Source organism: Carcharodon carcharias, chromosome 5, assembly GCF_017639515.1.
Source record: "Carcharodon carcharias isolate sCarCar2 chromosome 5, sCarCar2.pri, whole genome shotgun sequence".
Classification (NCBI taxonomy): domain Eukaryota; kingdom Metazoa; phylum Chordata; class Chondrichthyes; order Lamniformes; family Lamnidae; genus Carcharodon; species Carcharodon carcharias.
This window is the reverse complement of record NC_054471.1, coordinates 1,265,505-1,291,653: the sequence shown is the minus strand read 5'-3', so window position 1 is coordinate 1,291,653 and position 26,149 is coordinate 1,265,505. Positions and strand designations below refer to the sequence as shown.

At 58.4% G+C, this 26,149-nt stretch overlaps 1 protein-coding gene across 1 annotated transcript in view; it reads left to right on the top strand.

Annotated features, from left to right (window-relative positions):
• cmtr1 (cap methyltransferase 1) overlaps nucleotides 1–26,149 on the top strand; it is a 270,971-nt gene that overhangs the window by 45,356 nt on the left and 199,466 nt on the right. Inside the window, exons 12-13 of the mRNA XM_041188132.1 lie at nucleotides 1,028–1,084; nucleotides 2,433–2,439. Of these exons, the coding sequence (XP_041044066.1) occupies nucleotides 1,028–1,084; nucleotides 2,433–2,439 (64 nt within the window). The remainder of the gene's footprint in view (nucleotides 1–1,027; nucleotides 1,085–2,432; nucleotides 2,440–26,149) is intronic.

The following is a 26,149-nucleotide window of genomic DNA, read 5'->3' as shown; positions in this document are numbered from 1 at the left end:
TCTCTCTCCCCCAGCTCTCTCTCTCCCCCCGCTCTCTCTCTCCCCCCGCTCTCTCTCTCTCCCCCAGCTCTCTCTCTCTCCCCCAGCTCTCTCTGTCTCCCCCAGCTCTCTCTCTCTCCCCCCCGCTCTCTCTCTCCCCCCGCTCTCTCTCTCCCCCAGCTCTCTCTCTCCCCCCGCTCTCTCTCTCCCCCCGCTCTCTCTCTCTCCCCCCGCTCTCTCTCTCTCCCCCCGCTCTCTCTCTCTCCCCCCGCTCTCTCTCTCTCCCCCCGCTCTCTCTCTCTCCCCCCCGCTCTCTCTCTCTCCCCCCGCTCTCTCTCTCTCCCCCCGCTCTCTCTCTCTGCCCCCGCTCTCTCTCTGCCCCGCTCTCTCTCTCCCCCCGCTCTCTCTCCCCACCGCTCTCTCTCCCCCCCGCTCTCTCTCTCCCTCCGCTCTCTCTCTCCCTCCGCTCTCTCTCTCCCCCGCTCTTACTCTCCCCCCGCTCTCTCTCTCCCCCCGCTCTCTCTCTCTCCCGCTCTCTCTCTCCCCTCCGCTCTCTCTCCCCCCTCCGCTCTCTCTCTCCCCTCCGCTCTCTCTCTCCCCTCCGCTCTCTCTCTCCCCTCCGCTCTCTCTCTCCCCTCCGCTCTCTCTCTCCCCTCCGCTCTCTCTCTCCCCTCCGCTCTCTCTCTCCCCTCCGCTCTCTCTCTCCCCACCGCTCTCTCTCTCCCCCCGCTCTCTCTCTCCCCCCGCTCTCTCTCTCCCCCCGCTCTCTCTCTCCCCCCGCTCTCTCTCTCCCCCCGCTCTCTCTCTCCCCCCAGCTCTCTCTCTCCCCCCAGCTCTCTCTCTCCCCCCGCTCTCTCTCTCCCCCCGCTCTCTCTCTCCCCCCGCTCTCTCTCTCCCCCCGCTCTCTCTCTCCCCCTCTCCCTTCTTGCTCTCTCTCTCCCTCTCTCACTCCTGCACCCCCTCTCTCACCCCAGCTCCCAGCCCCCTCTGTTTCCATCTGTCTATGACAGGACTATGAGTAATGGGTTGCTATCTCTCTCTCTCTCAGCCATGCTACAGCCCAGGTTAAGGCTCTGGCTAAAATCCACGCTTTCATCCGTAATCCGTGAGTATAAAATCGGCTTCAACTCTGCCAGCATTCAACACTCTCACCCCGTGTTCTCTCCCCATGTTGATCTCTCCCCGTGCCGTGCTGTCTCTCTGCACCGTGTTCTCTCCCCATGTCAATCTTTCCCCGTGCTGTGCTGTCTCTCTGCACCGTGATCTCTCCCCGTGCTGTGCTGTCTCTCTGCACCGTGTTCTCTCCCCATGTCGATCTCTCCCCGTGCTGTGCTATCTCTGTGCACCTTGTTCTCTCCCCATGTCGATCTCTCCCCGTGCCGTGCTGTCTCTCTGCACCGTGTTCTCTCCCCATGTCAATCTCTCCCCGTGCTGTGCTGTCTCTCTGCACCGTGATCTCTCCCCGTGCTGTGCTGTCTCTCTGCACCGTGTTCTCTCCCCATTTCGATCTCTCCCCGTGCTGTGCTGTCTCTGCACCGTGTTCTCTCCCCGTGTCGATCTCTCCCCGTGCTGTGCTGTCTCTGTGCACCGTGTTCTCTCCCCATGTCGATCTCTCCCCGTGCTGTGCTGTCTTTCTGCACCGTGTTCTCTCCCCAAGTGATTTAATGGTAATGTGCTCAGGTAGTTAGTTGCTTAATGGTTACAGAATCATGGTTGGTTACCTGGGTAATGGTTGCAGAGTCAGGGTCTGCTGGTTATTGGTTACAGAGTCTGAGTTACTTACCTGGTTATTGGTTACAGAGTCAGGGTTTGTTCGCTGGTTTATGGTGGTGATGTTGGGCTTGATTGGCACTCCATCCACAAACATTCACTCCCTCCACCACCGACGCACAGTAGCAGCAGTGTGTGTACCATCTACAAGATGCACTGCAGGAACTCACCAAGGCTCCTTAGACAGCACCTTCTAAACCCATGACCACTACCATCTAGAAGGACAAGGGCAGCAAATAGATGGGAACACCACCACCTGGAAGTTCCCCTCCAAGTCACTCATCATCCTGATTTGGAAATATATCAACGTTCCTTCACTGTCGCTGGGTCACAATCCTGGAACTCCCTCCCTAACAGCACTGTGGGTGTACCTACACCACATGGACTGCAGCAGTTCAAGAAGGCAGCTCACCCACCACCTTCTCAAGGGGGAACTAGGGATGGCTAATAGCTGCGGTGTTGGGGTAGTTAGCTGCTTAATTGTTATGATTTTGTGTGTAATTAGCTGGTTGATGGTTATGGTGTTAGGGTTAGTTAGCTGGTAAATAGGGTGTTGGAGGTTTGTTCGTTGGTTAAAGGTTACAGTGTTGGAGTTAGCTGACGAATGTTATGGTTTTGGGGTAGTTAATTAGTTATTGGTCATTGTGTTGGGGATAGTTAACTGGTTGTGTTGTGTGGATTAGTTGGCTGGTAATGTCAGGGGTATTTAGCTGGATAATGTTTTTAGCATTGGTGGTAGTTAGCTGGTTAAGGTTTGGGGGTAGTTTGCTATTCAATGGTAATGCTGTCAGGGGCAGTTAGCTGGTAATGGTTACAATGTTGGGCTCGTTAGCTGGTTAATGATTAATAATTAATAGTCCTGTTGGGGGTAGTTAGCTGGTTAATGGTTTCAGAGTGGGTGCATTAAGCTGGTTAATGATAATGCTGTCTGGGGGGTAGTTAGCTGGTAAAGGTGATGGTGTTGGGATTAATTAGCTAGATAATGGTTATGGTAATGCTGTCGGGGATAGTAAGTAATTAATAGTTACGGTGTTGTGGTTATTTAGCTGATTAATGGTCTCAGTGCTGGGGTAGTTAACTGGTTAATGGTAATTTAGTCATGGGTAGTTAGCTGGTTAATGGTTAAGATGCTGGCGGTTGTTAGCTGGTTAATGGTTTCAGAGTGGGGGCATTAAGCTGGTTAATGATAATGCTGTCTGGGGGGTAGTTAGCTGGTAAAGATGATGGTGTTGGGATTAATTAGCTGGATAATGGTTATGGTAATGCTGTCGGGGATAGTAAGTAATTAATAGTTACGGTGTTGTGGTTATTTAGCTGATTCATGGTCTCAGTGCTGGGGTAGTTAACTGGTTAATGGTAATTTAGTCATGGGTAGTTAGCTGGTTAATGGTTAAGATGCTGGCGGTTGTTAGCTGGTTATTGGTTTCAGAGTGGGGGCATTAAGCTGGTTAATGATAATGCTGTCTGGGGGGTAGTTAGCTGGTAAAGATGATGGTGTTGGGATTAATTAGCTGGATAATGGTTATGGTAATGCTGTCGGGGATAGTAAGTAATTAATAGTTACGGTGTTGTGGTTATTTTGCTGATTCATGGTCTCAGTGCTGGGGTAGTTAACTGGTTAATGGTAATTTAGTCATGGGTAGTTAGCTGGTTAATGGTTGAGGTGATGGGGGTTGTTAGCTGGTTAATGGCAATCCTTTCAGGGTAGTTAATAGTTCAGGTCTTGGGGTAGTTAAGTGATTAATGATGCTGTGGTGGATAGTTGGTTTGTTAGTTCAGCCCTTATGGTTAGTTTTGTGGTAACGCTGGCCCCCCCAGTTTTCAATAAACCCATCACCCCCCACCTTCCTCTCTCTCAACCCCATCCCCCCCATTCTCCAACCCCATCCCCCCCACCTCCTTAGTCAAGACCATCCCCCCCACCTTCTTCTAGTCAATTCCATCCCCCCCACCTTCTCTCTCAGTAATTCCATCCCCCCCACCTCTCCTCTCTCTAGTAACAGAATCCCCCTACCTTTCTCAGTAAACCATCCTCCTCACCTCTTCTCAGTAACACCATCCCCCTACCTCTCTCTAGTAACACCCATCTCCTCACCTCTCCTCAAACACCACCCCTACCTCTTCTGTAACCCATCCCCCCCACCTCTCTCTTCTTCAGAACAAATCTGGAATCTGTCTCTCATAACACCATGAAACTAATGTCTCTCAATACCCATCTGGTCACTCTCCCTGTCCAGTAAACTCTGTCCTTACCTGGTCTCTCCTCTCAGTAACACCCATCCCCCCCACCTGTCTCTCAGTAACACCCATCCCCCCCACCTCTCTCTCAGTAACACCCATCCCCCCACTCTTTTTCAGTAACACCCAATGTTATGGTCTTTCTGTCTCAGTAATGGTTATGGTCACCTGTCTCTCAGTAACAACCCATCCCCCCCACCTCTCTCTCTCTCTCAGTAACACCCCATCCCCCCCCACCTCTCTCTCAGTAACACCCATCCCCCCACCTCTCTCTCTCAGTAACACCCATCCCCCCCACCTCTCACTCAGTAACACCCATCCCCCCACCTCTCTCTCTCTCTCAGTAACACCCATCCCCCCCACCTCTCTCTCTCAGTAACACCCATCCCCCCCACCTCTCTCTCAGTAACACCCATCCCCCCCACCTCTCTCTCAGTAACACCCATCCCCCCCACCTCTCTCTCAGTAACACCCATCCCCCCACCTCTCTCTCAGTAACACCCATCCCCCCCACCTCTCTCTCTCTCAGTAACACCCATCCCCCCACTCTCTCTCTCTCTCAGTAACACCCATCCCCCCCACCTCTCTCTCAGTAACACCCATCCCCCCCACCTCTCTCTCAGTAACACCCATCCCCCCACCTCTCTCTCAGTAACACCCATCCCCCCCACCTCTCTCTCAGTAACACCCATCCCCCCCACCTCTCTCTCTCTCTCAGTAACACCCATCCCCCCCACCTCTCTCTCAGTAACACCCATCCCCCCCACCTCTCTCTCAGTAACACCCATCCCCCCCACCTCTCTCTCAGTAACACCCATCCCCCCCACCTCTCTCTCAGTAACACCCATCCCCCCCCACCTCTCTCTCAGTAACACCCATCCCCCCCACCTCTCTCTCAGTAACACCCATCCCCCCCCACCTCTCTCTCAGTAACACCCATCCCCCCCACCTCTCTCTCAGTAACACCCATCCCCCCACCTCTCTCTCAGTAACACCCATCCCCCCCACCTCTCTCTCAGTAACACCCATCCCCCCACCTCTCTCTCAGTAACACCCATCCCCCCACCTCTCTCTCAGTAACACCCATCCCCCCCACCTCTCTCTCAGTAACACCCATCCCCCCCACCTCTCTCTCAGTAACACCCATCCCCCCCACCTCTCTCTCAGTAACACCCATCCCCCCCACCTCTCTCTCAGTAACACCCATCCCCCCCACCTCTCTCTCAGTAACACCCATCCCCCCCACCTCTCTCTCAGTAACACCCATCCCCCCCACCTCTCTCTCAGTAACACCCATCCCCCCCACCTCTCTCTCAGTAACACCCATCCCCCCCACCTCTCTCTCAGTAACACCCATCCCCCCCACCTCTCTCTCAGTAACACCCATCCCCCCCACCTCTCTCTCAGTAACACCCATCCCCCCCACCTCTCTCTCAGTAACACCCATCCCCCCCACCTCTCTCTCAGTAACACCCATCCCCCCCACCTCTCTCTCAGTAACACCCATCCCCCCCACCTCTCTCTCAGTAACACCCATCCCCCCCACCTCTCTCTCAGTAACACCCATCCCCCCCACCTCTCTCTCAGTAACACCCATCCCCCCACCTCTCTCTCAGTAACACCCATCCCCCCCACCTCTCTCTCAGTAACACCCATCCCCCCCACCTCTCTCTCAGTAACACCCATCCCCCCACCTCTCTCTCAGTAACACCCATCCCCCCCACCTCTCTCTCAGTAACACCCATCCCCCCCACCTCTCTCTCAGTAACACCCATCCCCCCCACCTCTCTCTCTCAGTAACACCCATCCCCCCACCTCTCTCTCAGTAACACCCATCCCCCCCCACCTCTCTCTCAGTAACACCCATCCCCCCCACCTCTCTCTCAGTAACACCCATCCCCCCCACCTCTCTCTCAGTAACACCCATCCCCCCCCACCTCTCTCTCAGTAACACCCATCCCCCCCACCTCTCTCTCAGTAACACCCATCCCCCCCACCTCTCTCTCAGTAACACCCATCCCCCCCACCTCTCTCTCAGTAACACCCATCCCCCCCACCCTCTCTCTCAGTAACACCCATCCCCCCCACCTCTCTCTCAGTAACACCCATCCCCCCCACTCTCTCTCAGTAACACCCATCCCCCCCACCTCTCTCTCAGTAACACCCATCCCCCCCACCTCTCTCTCTCAGTAACACCCATCCCCCCCACCTCTCTCTCAGTAACACCCATCCCCCCCACCTCTCTCTCAGTAACACCCATCCCCCCCACCTCTCTCTCAGTAACACCCATCCCCCCCCACCTCTCTCTCAGTAACACCCATCCCCCCCACCTCTCTCTCAGTAACACCCATCCCCCCCACCTCTCTCTCAGTAACACCCATCCCCCCCACCTCTCTCTCAGTAACACCCATCCCCCCCACCTCTCTCTCTCAGTAACACCCATCCCCCCCACCTCTCTCTCTCAGTAACACCCATCCCCCCCACCTCTCTCTCAGTAACACCCATCCCCCCACCTCTCTCTCAGTAACACCCATCCCCCCCACCTCTCTCTCAGTAACACCCATCCCCCCCACCTCTCTCTCAGTAACACCATCCCCCCCACCTCTCTCTCAGTAACACCCATCCCCCCCACCTCTCTCTCAGTAACACCCATCCCCCCCACCTCTCTCTCAGTAACACCCATCCCCCCCACCTCTCTCTCAGTAACACCCATCCCCCCCACCTCTCTCTCTCTCAGTAACACCCATCCCCCCCACCTCTCTCTCAGTAACACCCATCCCCCCCACCTCTCTCTCAGTAACACCCATCCCCCCCACCTCTCTCTCAGTAACACCCATCCCCCCCACCTCTCTCTCAGTAACACCCATCCCCCCCACCTCTCTCTCAGTAACACCCATCCCCCCCACCTCTCTCTCAGTAACACCCATCCCCCCCACCTCTCTCTCAGTAACACCCATCCCCCCCACCTCTCTCTCAGTAACACCCATCCCCCCCACCTCTCTCTCTCTCAGTAACACCCATCCCCCCCACCTCTCTCTCAGTAACACCCATCCCCCCCACCTCTCCTCTCAGTAACACCCATCCCCCCCACCTCTCTCTCAGTAACACCCATCCCCCCCACCTCTCTCTCAGTAACACCCATCCCCCCCACCTCTCTCTCAGTAACACCCATCCCCCCCACTCTCTCTCTCTCAGTAACACCCATCCCCCCCCACCTCTCTCTCTCAGTAACACCCATCCCCCCCACTCTCTCTCTCTCAGTAACACCCATCCCCCCCCACCTCTCTCTCTCAGTAACACCCATCCCCCCACCTCTCTCTCAGTAACACCATCCCCCCCACCCTCTCTCCTCTCAGTAACACCCATCCCCCCCACCTCTCTCTCAGTAACACCCATCCCCCCACCTCTCTCTCAGTAACACCCATCCCCCCACCTCTCTCTCAGTAACACCCATCCCCCCCACCTCTCTCTCTCTCAGTAACACCCATCCCCCCCACCTCTCTCTCAGTAACACCCATCCCCCCCACCTCTCTCTCAGTAACACCCATCCCCCCCACCTCTCTCTCAGTAACACCCATCCCCCCCACCCTCTCTCTCTCTCAGTAACACCCATCCCCCCACCTCTCTCTCAGTAACACCCATCCCCCACCCTCTCTCTCAGTAACACCATCCACCTCTCTCTCAGTAACACCCATCCCCCACCCTCTCTCTCTCTCAGTAACACCCATCCCCCCACCTCTCTCTCAGTAACACCCATCCCCCCACCTCTCTCTCTCTCAGTAACACCCATCCCCCCCACCTCTCTCTCAGTAACACCCATCCCCCCCACCTCTCTCTCTCTCTCAGTAACACCCATCCCCCCCACCTCTCTCTCTCTCTCAGTAACACCCATCCCCCCACTCTCTCTCTCTCAGTAACACCCATCCCCCCACCTCTCTCTCAGTAACACCCATCCCCCCCACCTCTCTCTCAGTAACACCCATCCCCCCACCTCTCTCTCAGTAACACCCATCCCCCCCCACCTCTCTCTCAGTAACACCCATCCCCCCCCCTCTCTCTCTCTCAGTAACACCCATCCCCCCCCACCTCTCTCTCTCTCAGTAACACCCATCCCCCCCACCTCTCTCTCAGTAACACCCATCCCCCCACCTCTCTCTCAGTAACACCCATCCCCCCCACCTCTCTCTCTCAGTAACACCCATCCCCCCCACCTCTCTCTCTCTCAGTAACACCCATCCCCCCCACCTCCTCTCTCCAGTAACACCCATCCCCCCCACCTCTCTCTCAGTAACACCCATCCCCCCCCACCTCTCTCTCAGTAACACCCATCCCCCCACCTCTCTCTCAGTAACACCCATCCCCCCCACCTCTCTCTCAGTAACACCCATCCCCCCCCCACCTCTCTCTCAGTAACACCCATCCCCCAACCTCTCTCTCAGTAACACCCATCCCCCCCACCTCTCTCTCAGTAACACCCATCCCCCCCACCTCTCTCTCTCTCAGTAACACCCATCCCCCCCACCTCTCTCTCTCTCTCAGTAACACCCATCCCCCCCACCTCTCTCTCTCTCTCAGTAACACCCATCCCCCCACCTCACTCTCTCTCTCAGTAACACCCATCCCCCCCACCTCTCTCTCAGTAACACCCATCCCCCCACCTCTCTCTCAGTAACACCCATCCCCCCCACCTCTCTCTCAGTAACACCCATCCCCCCCACCTCTCTCTCAGTAACACCCATCCCCCCCACCTCTCTCTCAGTAACACCCATCCCCCCCACCTCTCTCTCAGTAACACCCATCCCCCCCACTCTCTCTCTCAGTAACACCCATCCCCCCCACTCTCTCTCTCAGTAACACCCATCCCCCCCACCTCTCTCTCTCTCTCAGTAACACCCATCCCCCCACCCTCTCTCTCTCTCAGTAACACCCATCCCCCCCACCTCTCTCTCAGTAACACCCATCCCCCCCACCTCTCTCTCAGTAACACCCATCCCCCCCACCCTCTCTCTCAGTAACACCCATCCCCCCACCTCTCTCTCAGTAACACCCCATCCCCCCACCTCTCTCTCAGTAACACCCATCCCCCCCACCTCTCTCTCAGTAACACCATCCCCCCCCACCTCTCTCTCAGTAACACCCATCCCCCCCACCTCTCTCTCAGTAACACCCATCCCCCCCCCACCTCTCTCTCAGTAACACCCATCCCCCCCACCTCTCTCTCAGTAACACCCATCCCCCCCACCTCTCTCTCAGTAACACCCATCCCCCCCACCTCTCTCTCAGTAACACCCATCCCCCCCACCTCTCTCTCAGTAAACACCCATCCCCCCCCACTCTCTCTCAGTAACACCATCCCCCCCACCTCTCTCTCTCTCAGTAACACCCATCCCCCCCCACCTCTCTCTCAGTAACACCATCCCCCCCACCTCTCTCTCAGTAACACCCATCCCCCCCACCTCTCTCTCAGTAACACCCCATCCCCCCCCACCTCTCTCTCAGTAACACCCATCCCCCCCACCTCTCTCTCAGTAACACCCATCCCCCCCACCTCTCTCTCAGTAACACCCATCCCCCCCACCTCTCTCTCAGTAACACCATCCCCCCCACCTCTCTCTCTCTCAGTAACACCCATCCCCCCCACCTCTCTCTCAGTAACACCCATCCCCCCCACCTCTCTCTCAGTAACACCCATCCCCCCACCTCTCTCTCAGTAACACCCATCCCCCCCACCTCTCTCTCTCAGTAACACCCATCCCCCCCCACTCTCTCTCTCTCAGTAACACCCATCCCCCCCACCTCTCTCTCAGTAACACCCATCCCCCCCACCTCTCTCTCAGTAACACCCATCCCCCCCACCTCTCTCTCAGTAACACCCATCCCCCCACCTCTCTCTCTCAGTAACACCCATCCCCCCCACCTCTCTCTCAGTAACACCCATCCCCCCCACCTCTCTCTCAGTAACACCCATCCCCCCCACCTCTCTCTCTTCAGTAACACCCATCCCCCCACCTCTCTCTCAGTAACACCCATCCCCCCCACCTCTCTCTCAGTAACACCCATCCCCCCACCTCTCTCTCAGTAACACCCATCCCCCCCACCTCTCTCTCTCTCTCAGTAACACCCATCCCCCCCACCTCTCTCTCTCTCTCAGTAACACCCATCCCCCCCACCTCTCTCTCAGTAACACCCATCCCCCCCACTCTCTCTCTCAGTAACACCCATCCCCCCCACCTCTCTCTCAGTAACACCCATCCCCCCCACCTCTCTCTCAGTAGTACACCCATCCCCCCCACCTCTCTCTCTCTCTCAGTAACACCCATCCCCCACCTTCTCTCTCTCAGTAACACCCATCCCCCCCACCTCTCTCTCAGTAACACCCATCCCCCCCACCTCTCTCTCAGTAACACCCATCCCCCCCACCTCTCTCTCAGTAACACCCATCCCCCTCTCTCTCTCTCTCTGTCACACCCCCCCTCTCTCTCTCTCAGTAACACCCATCCCCCCCACCTCTCTCTCAGTAACACCCATCCCCCCCACCTCTCTCTCAGTAACACCCATCCCCCCCACCTCTCTCTCTCTCTCAGTAACACCCATCCCCCCCACCTCTCTCTCTCTCTCAGTAACACCCATCCCCCCCACCTCTCTCTCAGTAACACCCCCCCCCACCTCTCTCTCTCACCCATCCCCCCCACCTCTCTCTCAGTAACACCCATCCCCCCCACCTCTCTCTCTCTCTCAGTAACACCCATCCCCCCCACCTCTCTCTCAGTAACACCCATCCCCCCCACCTCTCTCTCAGTAACACCCATCCCCCCCACCTCTCTCTCAGTAACACCCATCCCCCCCACCTCTCTCTCAGTAACACCCATCCCCCCCACCTCTCTCTCAGTAACACCCATCCCCCCACCTCTCTCTCTCTCTCAGTAACACCCATCCCCCCCACCTCTCTCTCAGTAACACCCATCCCCCCCACCTCTCTCTCAGTAACACCCATCCCCCCCACCTCTCTCTCAGTAACACCCATCCCCCCCTCCCTCTCTCTCAGTAACACCCATCCCCCCCACCCTCTCTCAGTAACACCCATCCCCCCCCCCTCTCTCTCAGTAACACCCATCCCCCCCACCTCTCTCTCAGTAACACCCATCCCCCCCCACCTCTCTCTCAGTAACACCCATCCCCCCCCACCTCTCTCTCAGTAACACCCATCCCCCCCACCTCTCTCTCAGTAACACCCATCCCCCCCCACTCTCTCTCTCAGTAACACCCATCCCCCCCACCTCTCTCTCAGTAACACCCATCCCCCCCACCTCTCTCTCAGTAACACCCATCCCCCCCCACCTCTCTCTCTCAGTAACACCCATCCCCCCCACCCTCTCTCTCAGTAACACCCATCCCCCCCACCTCTCTCTCTCAGTAACACCCATCCCCCCACACCTCTCTCTCAGTAAACACCCATCCCCCCACCTCTCTCTCTCTCTCAGTAACACCCATCCCCCCCACCTCTCTCTCTCAGTAACACCCATCCCCCCCACCTCTCTCTCTCTCAGTAACACCCATCCCCCCCACCTCTCTCTCTCTCAGTAACACCCATCCCCCCCACTCTCTCTCTCTCAGTAACACCCATCCCCCCCACTCTCTCTCTCAGTAACACCCATCCCCCCCACCTCTCTCTCAGTAACACCCATCCCCCCCACCTCTCTCTCAGTAACACCCATCCCCCCCACCTCTCTCTCAGTAACACCCATCCCCCCCACCTCTCTCTCTCTCAGTAACACCCATCCCCCCCCTCTCTCTCTCTCAGTAACACCCATCCCCCCCACCTCTCTCTCTCTCAGTAACACCCATCCCCCCCACCTCTCTCTCTCTCAGTAACACCCACCCCCCCCTCTCTCTCTCTCTCAGTAACACCCATCCCCCCCTCTCTCTCTCTCAGTAACACCCATCCCCCCCACCTCTCTCTCTCTCAGTAACACCCATCCCCCCCACCTCTCTCTCTCTCTCAGTAACACCCATCCCCCACCTCTCTCTCTCTCAGTAACACCCATCCCCCCCACCTCTCTCTCTCTCTCAGTAACACCCATCCCCCCCACCTCTCTCTCTCTCTCAGTAACACCCATCCCCCCCACCTCTCTCTCTCAGTAACACCCATCCCCCACCCTCTCTCTCTCTCAGTAACACCCATCCCCCCCACCTCTCTCTCAGTAACACCCATCCCCCCCACCTCTCTCTCAGTAACACCCATCCCCCCCACCTCTCTCTCAGTAACACCCATCCCCCCCACCTCTCTCTCAGTAACACCCATCCCCCCCACCTCTCTCTCAGTAACACCCATCCCCCCCACCTCTCTCTCAGTAACACCCATCCCCCCCACCCTCTCTCTCTCTCAGTAACACCCATCCCCCCCACCTCTCTCTCAGTAACACCCATCCCCCCACCTCTCTCTCTCTCTCAGTAACACCCATCCCCCTCCTCTCTCTCTCAGTAACACCCCAACCCCCCCCCACCTCTCTCTCAGTAACACCCATCCCCCCACCTCTCTTCAGTAACACCCATCCCCCCCCACCCTCTCTCTCAGTAAACACCCATCCCCCCACCCTCTCTCTCAGTAACACCCATCCCCCCCACCCTCTCTCTCAGTAACACCCATCCCCCCCACCACTCTCTCTCAGTAACACCCCATCCCCCCCCCCTCTCCTCTCTCTCTCAGTAACACACATCCCCCCACCGCTCTCTCTCTCCAGTAACACCCCATCCCCCCCACCCTCTCTCTCAGTAACACCATCCCCCCACCACTCTCTCTCTCAGTAACACCCATCCCCCCCACCTCTCTCTCTCTACTCAGTAACACCCCATCCCCCCACCTCTCTCTCAGTAACACCATCCCCCCCACCTCTCTCTCCGTAACACCCATCCCCCCCACCTCTCTCTCTCTCTCAGTAACACCCATCCCCCCCCACCTCTCTCTCTCTCAGTAACACCCATCCCCCCCACCTCTCTCTCAGTAACACCCATCCCCCCCACCTCTCTCTCAGTAACACCCATCCCCCCCACCTCTCTCTCAGTAACACCCATCCCCCCCACCTCTCTCTCAGTAACACCCATCCCCCCCACCTCTCTCTCAGTAACACCCATCCCCCCCCACCTCTCTCTCAGTAACACCCATCCCCCCCACCTCTCTCTCAGTAACACCCATCCCCCCCACCTCTCTCTCAGTAACACCCATCCCCCCCCACCTCTCTCTCAGTAACACCCATCCCCCCCACCTCTCTCTCTCTCAGTAACACCCATCCCCCCCCACCTCTCTCTCAGTAACACCCATCCCCCCCACCTCTCTCTCAGTAACACCCATCCCCCCCACCTCTCTCTCAGTAACACCCATCCCCCCCACCTCTCTCTCAGTAACACCCATCCCCCCCACCTCTCTCTCAGTAACACCCATCCCCCCCCACCTCTCTCTCAGTAACACCCATCCCCCCCACCTCTCTCTCTCTCAGTAACACCCATCCCCCCCACCTCTCTCTCAGTAACACCCATCCCCCCCACCTCTCTCTCAGTAACACCCATCCCCCCCACCTCTCTCTCAGTAACACCCATCCCCCCCACCTCTCTCTCAGTAACACCCATCCCCCCCACCTCTCTCTCAGTAACACCCATCCCCCCCACCTCTCTCTCAGTAACACCCATCCCCCCCCACCTCTCTCTCAGTAACACCCATCCCCCCCACCTCTCTCTCTCTCAGTAACACCCATCCCCCCCACCTCTCTCTCAGTAACACCCATCCCCCCACCTCTCTCTCTCAGTAACACCCATCCCCCCCACCTCTCTCTCAGTAACACCCATCCCCCCCACCTCTCTCTCAGTAACACCCATCCCCCCCACCTCTCTCTCAGTAACACCCATCCCCCCCACCTCTCTCTCTCTCTCAGTAACACCCATCCCCCCACCTCTCTCTCCTCAGTAACACCCATCCCCCCACCTCTCTCTCAGTAACACCCATCCCCCCACCTCTCTCTCAGTAACACCCATCCCCCCCACCTCTCTCTCAGTAACACCCATCCCCCCCACCTCTCTCTCAGTAACACCCATCCCCCCCACCTCTCTCTCAGTAACACCCATCCCCCCCCACCTCTCTCTCTCTCTCAGTAACACCCATCCCCCCCACCTCTCTCTCAGTAACACCCATCCCCCCCACCTCTCTCTCAGTAACACCCATCCCCCCCACCTCTCTCTCAGTAACACCCATCCCCCCCACCTCTCTCTCAGTAACACCCATCCCCCCCACCTCTCTCTCAGTAACACCCATCCCCCCCACCTCTCTCTCTCAGTAACACCCATCCCCCCCACCTCTCTCTCAGTAACACCCATCCCCCCCACCCTCTCTCTCTCTCTCAGTAACACCCATCCCCCCCACCTCTCTCTCTCTCAGTAACACCCATCCCCCCCCACCTCTCTCTCTCTCTCAGTAACACCCATCCCCCCCCACCTCTCTCTCAGTAAACACCCATCCCCCCCACCTCTCTCTCAGTAACACCCATCCCCCCCACCTCTCTCTCTCTCTCAGTAACACCCATCCCCCCACCTCCTCTCTCTCAGTAACACCCCATCCCCCCCACTCTCTCTCTCTCAGTAACACCCATCCCCCCCACCTCTCTCTCTCTCTCAGTAACACCCATCCCCCCCACCTCTCTCTCTCTCTCAGTAACACCCATCCCCCCCACCTCTCTCTCAGTAACACCCATCCCCCCACCTCTCTCTCAGTAACACCCATCCCCCCCACCTCTCTCTCAGTAACACCCATCCCCCCCACCTCTCTCTCAGTAACACCCATCCCCCCCACCTCTCTCTCAGTAACACCCATCCCCCCCACCTCTCTCTCAGTAACACCCATCCCCCCCACCTCTCTCTCTCTCTCAGTAACACCCATCCCCCCCCACCTCTCTCTCAGTAACACCCATCCCCCCCACCTCTCTCTCAGTAACACCCATCCCCCCCACCTCTCTCTCAGTAACACCCATCCCCCCCACCTCTCTCTCAGTAACACCCATCCCCCCCACCTCTCTCTCTCTCTCAGTAACACCCATCCCCCCCACCTCTCTCTCAGTAACACCCATCCCCCCCACCTCTCTCTCAGTAACACCCATCCCCCCCACCTCTCTCTCAGTAACACCCATCCCCCCACCTCTCTCTCAGTAACACCCATCCCCCCCACCTCTCTCTCAGTAACACCCATCCCCCCCACCTCTCTCTCAGTAACACCCATCCCCCCCACCTCTCTCTCAGTAACACCCATCCCCCCCACCTCTCTCTCAGTAACACCCATCCCCCCCACCTCTCTCTCTCTCTCAGTAACACCCATCCCCCCCACCTCTCTCTCAGTAACACCCATCCCCCCCACCTCTCTCTCAGTAACACCCATCCCCCCCACCTCTCTCTCAGTAACACCCATCCCCCCCACCTCTCTCTCAGTAACACCCATCCCCCCCACCTCTCTCTCTCAGTAACACCCATCCCCCCACCTCTCTCTCTCTCTCAGTAACACCCATCCCCCCCACCTCTCTCTCAGTAACACCCATCCCCCCCACCTCTCTCTCAGTAACACCCATCCCCCCCACCTCTCTCTCAGTAACACCCATTCCCCCCCACCTCTCTCTCAGTAACACCCATCCCCCCCACCTCTCTCTCAGTAACACCCATCCCCCCCCACCTCTCTCTCAGTAACACCCATCCCCCCCACCTCTCTCTCTCTCTCAGTAACACCCATCCCCCCCACCTCTCTCTCTCTCTCAGTAACACCCATCCCCCCACCTCTCTCTCTCTCAGTAACACCCATCCCCCCCACCTCTCTCTCAGTAACCACCCATCCCCCCCACCTCTCTCTCAGTAACACCCATCCCCCCCAACCTCTCTCTCTCAGTAACACCCATCCCCCCCACCTCTCTCTCAGTAACACCCATCCCCCCCACCTCTCTCTCTCTCTCAGTAACACCCATCCCCCCCACCTCTCTCTCAGTAACACCCATCCCCCCCACCTCTCTCTCAGTAACACCCATCCCCCCCCACCTCTCTCTCAGTAACACCCATCCCCCCCACCTCTCTCTCAGTAACACCCATCCCCCCCACCTCTCTCTCAGTAACACCCATCCCCCCCACCTCTCTCTCTCTCTCAGTAACACCCATCCCCCCCACCTCTCTCTCTCTTTGAGTAACACCCATCCCCCCCACCTCTCTCTCAGTAACACCCATCCCCCCCACCTCTCTCTCTCTCTCAGTAACACCCATCCCCCCCACCTCTCTCTCAGTAACACCCATCCCCCCCACCTCTCTCTCAGTAACACCCATCCCCCCCCACCTCTCTCTCTCTCTCAGTAACACCCATCCCCCCCACCTCTCTCTCTCTCTCAGTAACACCCATCCCCCCACCTCTCTCTCAGTAACACCCATCCCCCCCACCTCTCTCTCAGTAACACCCATCCCCCCCACCTCTCTCTCAGTAACACCCATCCCCCCCCACCTCTCTCTCAGTAACACCCATCCCCCCCACCTCTCTCTCAGTAACACCCATCCCCCCCACCTCTCTCTCAGTAACACCCATCCCCCCCACCTCTCTCTCTCTCTCAGTAACACCCATCCCCCCCACCTCTCTCTCAGTAACACCCATCCCCCCCACCTCTCTCTCAGTAACACCCATCCCCCCACCTCTCTCTCAGTAACACCCATCCCCCCCCACTCTCTCTCTCAGTAACACCCATCCCCCCCACCTCTCTCTCTCTCAGTAACACCCATCCCCCCCACCTCTCTCTCAGTAACACCCATCCCCCCCACCCTCTCTCTCTCAGTAACACCCATCCCCCCCACCTCTCTCTCAGTAACACCCATCCCCCCCACCTCTCTCTCAGTAACACCCATCCCCCCCACCTCTCTCTCAGTAACACCCATCCCCCCCACTCTCTCTCTCAGTAACACCCATCCCCCCCACCTCTCTCTCTCTCTCAGTAACACCCATCCCCCCCACCTCTCTCTCAGTAACACCCATCCCCCCCCACCTCTCTCTCAGTAACACCCATCCCCCCCACCTCTCTCTCAGTAACACCCATCCCCCCCACCTCTCTCTCTCTCTCAGTAACACCCATCCCCCCCACCTCTCTCTCAGTAACACCCATCCCCCCCCACCTCTCTCTCAGTAACACCCATCCCCCCCCACCTCTCTCTCAGTAACACCCATCCCCCCCACCTCTCTCTCTCTCTCAGTAACACCCATCCCCCCCACCTCTCTCTCAGTAACACCCATCCCCCCCACCTCTCTCTCAGTAACACCCATCCCCCCCACCTCTCTCTCAGTAACACCCATCCCCCCCACCTCTCTCTCAGTAACACCCATCCCCCCACCTCTCTCTCAGTAACACCCATCCCCCCCACCTCTCTCTCAGTAACACCCATCCCCCCCACCTCTCTCTCAGTAACACCCATCCCCCCCACCTCTCTCTCAGTAACACCCATCCCCCCCACCTCTCTCTCAGTAACACCCATCCCCCCCCACCTCTCTCTCAGTAACACCCATCCCCCCCACCTCTCTCTCAGTAACACCCATCCCCCCCACCTCTCTCTCTCTCTCAGTAACACCCATCCCCCCCACCTCTCTCTCAGTAACACCCATCCCCCCCCACCTCTCTCTCAGTAACACCATCCCCCCCACCTCTCTCTCTCTCTCAGTAACACCCATCCCCCCCACCTCTCTCTCAGTAACACCCATCCCCCCCACCTCTCTCTCTCTCTCAGTAACACCCATCCCCCCCACCTCTCTCTCAGTAACACCCATCCCCCCCACCTCTCTCTCAGTAACACCCATCCCCCCCACCTCTCTCTCAGTAACACCCATCCCCCCCACCTCTCTCTCAGTAACACCCATCCCCCCCACCTCTCTCTCAGTAACACCCATCCCCCCCACCTCTCTCTCAGTAACACCCATCCCCCCCACCTCTCTCTCAGTAACACCCATCCCCCCCCACCTCTCTCTCAGTAACACCCATCCCCCCCACCTCTCTCTCAGTAACACCCATCCCCCCCACCTCCTCTCTCAGTAACACCCATCCCCCCCACCTCTCTCTCAGTAACACCCATCCCCCCCACCTCTCTCTCAGTAACACCCATCCCCCCCACCTCTCTCTCAGTAACACCCATCCCCCCACCTCTCTCTCAGTAACACCCATCCCCCCCACCTCTCTCTCAGTAACACCCATCCCCCCCACCTCTCTCTCTCAGTAACACCCATCCCCCCCACCTCTCTCTCAGTAACACCCATCCCCCCCACCTCTCTCTCTCTCTCAGTAACACCCATCCCCCCCACCTCTCTCTCAGTAACACCCATCCCCCCCACCCTCTCTCTCAGTAACACCCATCCCCCCCACCTCTCTCTCTCTCTCAGTAACACCCATCCCCCCCACCTCTCTCTCTCTCTCAGTAACACCCATCCCCCCCCACTCTCTCTCTTCAGTAACACCCATCCCCCCCCACCTCTCTCTCTCTCAGTAACACCCATCCCCCCCCACCTCTCTCTCAGTAACACCCATCCCCCCCACCTCTCTCTCAGTAACACCCATCCCCCCCCACCTCTCTCTCAGTAACACCCATCCCCCCCACCTCTCTCTCAGTAACACCCATCCCCCCCCACCTCTCTCTCAGTAACACCCATCCCCCCCACCTCTCTCTCTCTCTCAGTAACACCCATCCCCCCCACCTCTCTCTCAGTAACACCCATCCCCCCCACCTCTCTCTCAGTAACACCCATCCCCCCCACCTCTCTCTCAGTAACACCCATCCCCCCCACCTCTCTCTCAGTAACACCCATCCCCCCCACCTCTCTCTCAGTAACACCCATCCCCCCCACCTCTCTCTCTCTCTCAGTAACACCCATCCCCCCCACCTCTCTCTCAGTAACACCCATCCCCCCCCACTCTCTCTCTCAGTAACACCCATCCCCCCCACCTCTCTCTCAGTAACACCCATCCCCCCCACCTCTCTCTCTCTCTCAGTAACACCCATCCCCCCCACCTCTCTCTCAGTAACACCCATCCCCCCCACCTCTCTCTCTCTCAGTAACACCCATCCCCCCCACCTCTCTCTCTCTCTCAGTAACACCCATCCCCCCACCTCTCTCTCAGTAACACCCATCCCCCCCACCTACTCTCTCAGTAACACCCATCCCCCCACCGTCTCTCTCTCTCTCAGTAACACCATCCCCCCCACCTCTCTCTCAGTAACACCCACCCCCACCTCTCTCTCTCTCTCAGTAACACCCATCCCCCCCACCCCTCTCTCTCAGTAACACCCATCCCCCCCACCTCTCTCACTCTCAGTAACACCCCATCCCCCCCACCTCTCTCTCAGTACACCCCATCCCCCCCAACCTCTCTCTCAGTAACACCCATCCCCCCACCTCTCTCTCAGTAACAACCCATCCCCCCCACCTCTCTCTCAGTAACACCCATCCCCCCAACCTCTCTCTCAGTAACACCCATCCCCCCCACCTCTCTCTCTCTCAGTAACACCCATCCCCCCCACCTCTCTCTCAGTAACACCCATCCCCCCCACCTCTCTCTCAGTAACACCCATCCCCCCCACCTCTCTCTCTCTCTCAGTAACACCCATCCCCCCCACCTCTCTCTCAGTAACACCCATCCCCCCCACCTCTCTCTCAGTAACACCCATCCCCCCCACCTCTCTCTCAGTAACACCCATCCCCCCCACCTCTCTCTCAGTAACACCCATCCCCCCACCTCTCTCTCTCTCTCAGTAACACCCATCCCCCCCACCTCTCTCTCAGTAACACCCATCCCCCCCACCTCTCTCTCTCTCTCAGTAACACCCATCCCCCCCACCTCTCTCTCAGTAACACCCATCCCCCCCACCTCTCTCTCAGTAACACCCATCCCCCCCACCTCTCTCTCAGTAACACCCATCCCCCCCACCTCTCTCTCAGTAACACCCATCCCCCCCACCTCTCTCTCAGTAACACCCATCCCCCCCACCTCTCTCTCTCAGTAACACCCATCCCCCCCACCTCTCTCTCAGTAACACCCATCCCCCCCACCTCTCTCTCTCAGTAACACCCATCCCCCCCACCTCTCTCTCAGTAACACCCATCCCCCCCACCTCTCTCTCAGTAACACCCATCCCCCCCACCCTCTCTCTCAGTAACACCCATCCCCCCCACCTCTCTCTCAGTAACACCCATCCCCCCCACCTCTCTCTCTCTCTCAGTAACACCCATCCCCCCCACCTCTCTCTCTCTCTCAGTAACACCCATCCCCCCCACCTCTCTCTCAGTAACACCCATCCCCCCCACCTCTCTCTCTCTCAGTAACACCCATCCCCCCCACCTCTCTCTCAGTAACACCCATCCCCCCCACCTCTCTCTCAGTAACACCCATCCCCCCCACCTCTCTCCTCAGTAACACCCATCCCCCCCACCTCTCTCTCTCTCAGTAACACCCATCCCCCCCACCTCTCTCTCAGTAACACCCATCCCCCCCACCTCTCTCTCAGTAACACCCATCCCCCCCACCTCTCTCTCAGTAACACCCATCCCCCCACCTCTCTCTCTCTCTCAGTAACACCCATCCCCCCCCCCTCTCTCTCAGTAACACCCATCCCCCCCACCTCTCTCTCTCTCTCAGTAACACCCATCCCCCCCACCTCTCTCTCAGTAACACCCATCCCCCCCACCTCTCTCTCTCTCTCAGTAACACCCATCCCCCCCACCTCTCTCTCAGTAACACCCATCCCCCCCCACCTCTCTCTCAGTAACACCCATCCCCCCCACCTCTCTCTCAGTAACACCCATCCCCCCCCACCTCTCTCTCAGTAACACCCATCCCCCCCACCTCTCTCTCAGTAACACCCATCCCCCCCACCTCTCTCTCAGTAACACCCATCCCCCCCACCTCTCCTCTCAGTAACACCCATCCCCCCCACCTCTCTCTCAGTAACACCCATCCCCCCCACCTCTCTCTCAGTAACACCCATCCCCCCCCACCTCTCTCTCAGTAACACCCATCCCCCCCACCCTCTCTCTCAGTAACACCCATCCCCCCACCTCTCTCTCAGTAACACCCATCCCCCCACCTCTCTCTCAGTAACACCCATCCCCCCCACCTCTCTCTCAGTAACACCCATCCCCCCCACCTCTCTCTCAGTAACACCCATCCCCCCCACCTCTCTCTCAGTAACACCCATCCCCCCCACCTCTCTCTCAGTAACACCCATCCCCCCCACCTCTCTCTCAGTAACACCCATCCCCCCACCTCTCTCTCAGTAACACCCATCCCCCCACTCTCTCTCTCAGTAACACCCATCCCCCCCACCTCTCTCTCAGTAACACCCATCCCCCCACCTCTCCTCTCTCTCAGTAACACCCATCCCCCCCTCTCTCTCTCTCAGTAACACCCATCCCCCCCACCTCTCTCTCAGTAACACCCATCCCCCCCACCTCTCTCTCAGTAACACCCATCCCCCCCACTCTCTCTCTCAGTAACACCCATCCCCCCCACCTCTCTCTCAGTAACACCCATCCCCCCCACCTCTCTCTCAGTAACACCCATCCCCCCCACCTCTCTCTCAGTAACACCCATCCCCCCCCACCTCTCTCTCAGTAACACCCATCCCCCCCACCTCTCTCTCTCTCAGTAACACCCATCCCCCCCCACCTCTCTCTCAGTAACACCCATCCCCCCCACCTCTCTCTCAGTAACACCCATCCCCCCCACCTCTCTCTCAGTAACACCCATCCCCCCCACCTCTCTCTCAGTAACACCCATCCCCCCCACCTCTCTCTCAGTAACACCCATCCCCCCCACCTCTCTCTCAGTAACACCCATCCCCCCCACCTCTCTCTCAGTAACACCCATCCCCCCCACCTCTCTCTCAGTAACACCCATCCCCCCCACCTCTCTCTCAGTAACACCCATCCCCCCCACCTCTCTCTCTCTCAGTAACACCCATCCCCCCCACCTCTCTCTCAGTAACACCCATCCCCCCCACCTCTCTCTCAGTAACACCCATCCCCCCCACCTCTCTCTCAGTAACACCCATCCCCCCCACCTCTCTCTCAGTAACACCCATCCCCCCCCACCTCTCTCTCAGTAACACCCATCCCCCCCACCTCTCTCTCTCTCTCAGTAACACCATCCCCCCCCACCTCTCTCTCAGTAACACCCATCCCCCCCACCTCTCTCTCTCTCAGTAACACCCATCCCCCCCACCTCTCTCTCTCTCAGTAACACCCATCCCCCCCACCTCTCTCTCAGTAACACCCATCCCCCCCCACCTCTCTCTCAGTAACACCCATCCCCCCCACCTCTCTCTCAGTAACACCCATCCCCCCCCCACCTCTCTCTCAGTAACACCCATCCCCCCCACCTCTCTCTCAGTAACACCCATCCCCCCCACCTCTCTCTCAGTAACACCCATCCCCCCACCTCTCTCAGTAACACCCATCCCCCCCACCTCTCTCTCAGTAACACCCATCCCCCCCACCTCTCTCTCAGTAACACCCATCCCCCCCACCTCTCTCTCTCTCTCAGTAACACCCATCCCCCCCACCTCTCTCTCAGTAACACCCATCCCCCCCACCTCTCTCTCAGTAACACCCATCCCCCCCACCTCTCTCTCTCTCAGTAACACCCATCCCCCCCACCTCTCTCTCAGTAACACCCATCCCCCCCACCTCTCTCTCAGTAACACCCATCCCCCCCACCTCTCTCTCAGTAACACCCATCCCCCCCACCTCTCTCTCAGTAACACCCATCCCCCCCACCTCTCTCTCAGTAACACCCATCCCCCCCACCTCTCTCTCCAGTAACACCCATCCCCCCCACCTCTCTCTCAGTAACACCCATCCCCCCCACCTCTCTCTCAGTAACACCCATCCCCCCCCACCTCTCTCTCTCTCAGTAACACCCATCCCCCCACCTCTCTCTCAGTAACACCCATCCCCCCCACCTCTCTCTCTCTCTCAGTAACACCCATCCCCCCCCACCTCTCTCTCAGTAACACCCATCCCCCCCACCTCTCTCTCAGTAACACCCATCCCCCCCACCTCTCACTCATAACACCCATCCCCCCCACCTCTCTCTCTCTCTCAGTAACACCCATCCCCCTCCACCTCTCTCTCAGTAACACCCATCCCCCCCCACCTCTCTCTCAGTAACACCCATCCCCCCCACCTCTCTCTTCAGTAACACCCCATCCCCCCCCACCTCTCACTCAGTAACACCCATCCCCCCCACCTCTCTCTCTCTCTCAGTAACACCCATCCCCCCCACCTCTCTCTCAGTAACACCCATCCCCCCCCACCTCTCTCTCAGTAACACCCATCCCCCCCACCTCTCTCTCAGTAACACCCATCCCCCCACCCTCTCTCTCTCAGTAACACCCATCCCCCCCACCTCTCTCTCTCTCAGTAACACCCATCCCCCCCACCTCTCTCTCAGTAACACCCATCCCCCCCCACCTCTCTCTCAGTAACACCCATCCCCCCCACCTCTCTCTCAGTAACACCCATCCCCCCACCTCTCTCTCAGTAACACCCATCCCCCCACCTCTCTCTCAGTAACACCCATCCCCCCCACCTCTCTCTCTCTCAGTAACACCCATCCCCCCCACCTCTCTCTCAGTAACACCCATCCCCCCCCACCTCTCTCTCTCAGTAACACCCATCCCCCCCACCTCTCTCTCAGTAACACCCATCCCCCCCACCTCTCTCTCAGTAACACCCATCCCCCCCACCTCTCTCTCAGTAACACCCATCCCCCCCACCTCTCTCTCAGTAACACCCATCCCCCCACCTCTCTCTCTCTCAGTAACACCCATCCCCCCCACCTCTCTCTCAGTAACACCCATCACCCCCACCTCTCTCTCAGTAACACCCATCCCCCCCACCTCTCTCTCTCTCTCAGTAACACCCATCCCCCCCACCACTCTCTCTCTCTCAGTAACACCCATCCCCCCACCTCTCTCTCAGTAACACCCATCCCCCCCACCTCTCTCTCTCTCAGTAACACCCATCCCCCCCACCTCTCTCTCAGTAACACCCATCCCCCCCACCTCTCTCTCAGTAACACCCATCCCCCCAACCTCTCTCTCAGTAACACCCATCCCCCCCACCTCTCTCTCAGTAACACCCATCCCCCCCACCTCTCTCTCAGTAACACACATCCCCCCCACCTCTCTCTCTAAACACCCATCCCCCCCCACCTCTCTCTCATAACACCCATCCCCCCCACCTCTCTCTCTCTCTCAGTAACACCCATCCCCCCCACCTCTCTCTCAGTAACACCCATCCCCCCCACCTCTCTCTCTCTCTCAGTAACACCCATCCCCCCCACCTCTCTCTCATTAACACCCATCCCCCCCCCACCTCTCTCTCTCCTCAGTAACACCCATCCCCCCCACCTCTCTCTCTCTCTCAGTAACACCCATCCCCCCCACCTCTCTCTCTCTCTCAGTAACACCCATCCCCCCCACCTCTCTCTCTCTCTCAGTAACACCCATCCCCCCCACCTCTCTCTCTCTCTCATTAACACCCATCCCCCCACCTCTCTCTCAGTAACACCCATCCCCCCCACCTCTCTCTCAGTAACACCCATCCCCCCACCTCTCTCTCAGTAACACCCATCCCCCCCACCTCTCTCTCTCTCTCAGTAACACCCATCCCCCCCACTCTCTCTCTCAGTAACACCCATCCCCCCCACCTCTCTCTCTCTCTCAGTAACACCCATCCCCCCCACCTCTCTCTCTCTCTCAGTAACACCCATCCCCCCCACCTCTCTCTCAGTAACACCCATCCCCCCCACCTCTCTCTCAGTAACACCCATCCCCCCCACCTCTCTCTCAGTAACACCCATCCCCCCCACCTCTCTCTCAGTAACACCCATCCCCCCCACCTCTCTCTCAGTAACACCCATCCCCCCCACCTCTCTCTCAGTAACACCCATCCCCCCCACCTCTCTCTCAGTAACACCCATCCCCCCCACCTCTCTCTCAGTAACACCCATCCCCCCCACCTCTCTCTCAGTAACACCCATCCCCCCCACCTCTCTCTCAGTAACACCCATCCCCCCCACCTCTCTCTCTCTCAGTAACACCCATCCCCCCACCTCTCTCTCTCTCTCAGTAACACCCATCCCCCCCACCTCTCTCTCAGTAACACCCATCCCCCCACCTCTCTCTCTCTCTCAGTAACACCCATCCCCCCCACCTCTCTCTCAGTAACACCCATCCCCCCCACCTCTCTCTCTCTCTCAGTAACACCCATCCCCCCCACCTCTCTCTCTCTCTCAGTAACACCCATCCCCCCCACCTCTCTCTCAGTAACACCCATCCCCCCCACCTCTCTCTCAGTAACACCCATCCCCCCACCTCTCTCTCAGTAACACCATCCCCCCCACCTCTCTCTCAGTAACACCCATCCCCCCCACCTCTCTCTCAGTAACACCCATCCCCCCACCTCTCTCTCTCTCTCAGTAACACCCATCCCCCCCACCTCTCTCTCTCTCTCAGTAACACCCATCCCCCCCACCTCTCTCTCAGTAACACCCATCCCCCCCACCTCTCTCTCAGTAACACCCATCCCCCCCACCTCTCTCTCAGTAACACCCATCCCCCCCCACCTCTCTCTCAGTACACCCATCCCCCCCACCTCTCTCTCAGTAACACCCATCCCCCCCACCTCTCCTCTCAGTAACACCCATCCCCCCCACCTCTCTCTCAGTAACACCCATCCCCCCCACCTCTCTCTCAGTAACACCCATCCCCCCCACCTCTCTCTCAGTAACACCCATCCCCCCCACCTCTCTCTCAGTAACACCCATCCCCCCCACCTCTCTCTCAGTAACACCCATCCCCCCCACCTCTCTCTCAGTAACACCCATCCCCCCCACCTCTCTCTCTCTCAGTAACACCCATCCCCCCCCACCTCTCTCTCAGTAACACCCATCCCCCCCACCTCTCTCTCAGTAACACCCATCCCCCCCACCTCTCTCTCTCTCTCAGTAACACCCATCCCCCCCACCTTCTCTCTCTCTCAGTAACACCCATCCCCCCCACCTCTCTCTCTCTCTCAGTAACACCCATCCCCCCCACCTCTCTCTCAGTAACACCCATCCCC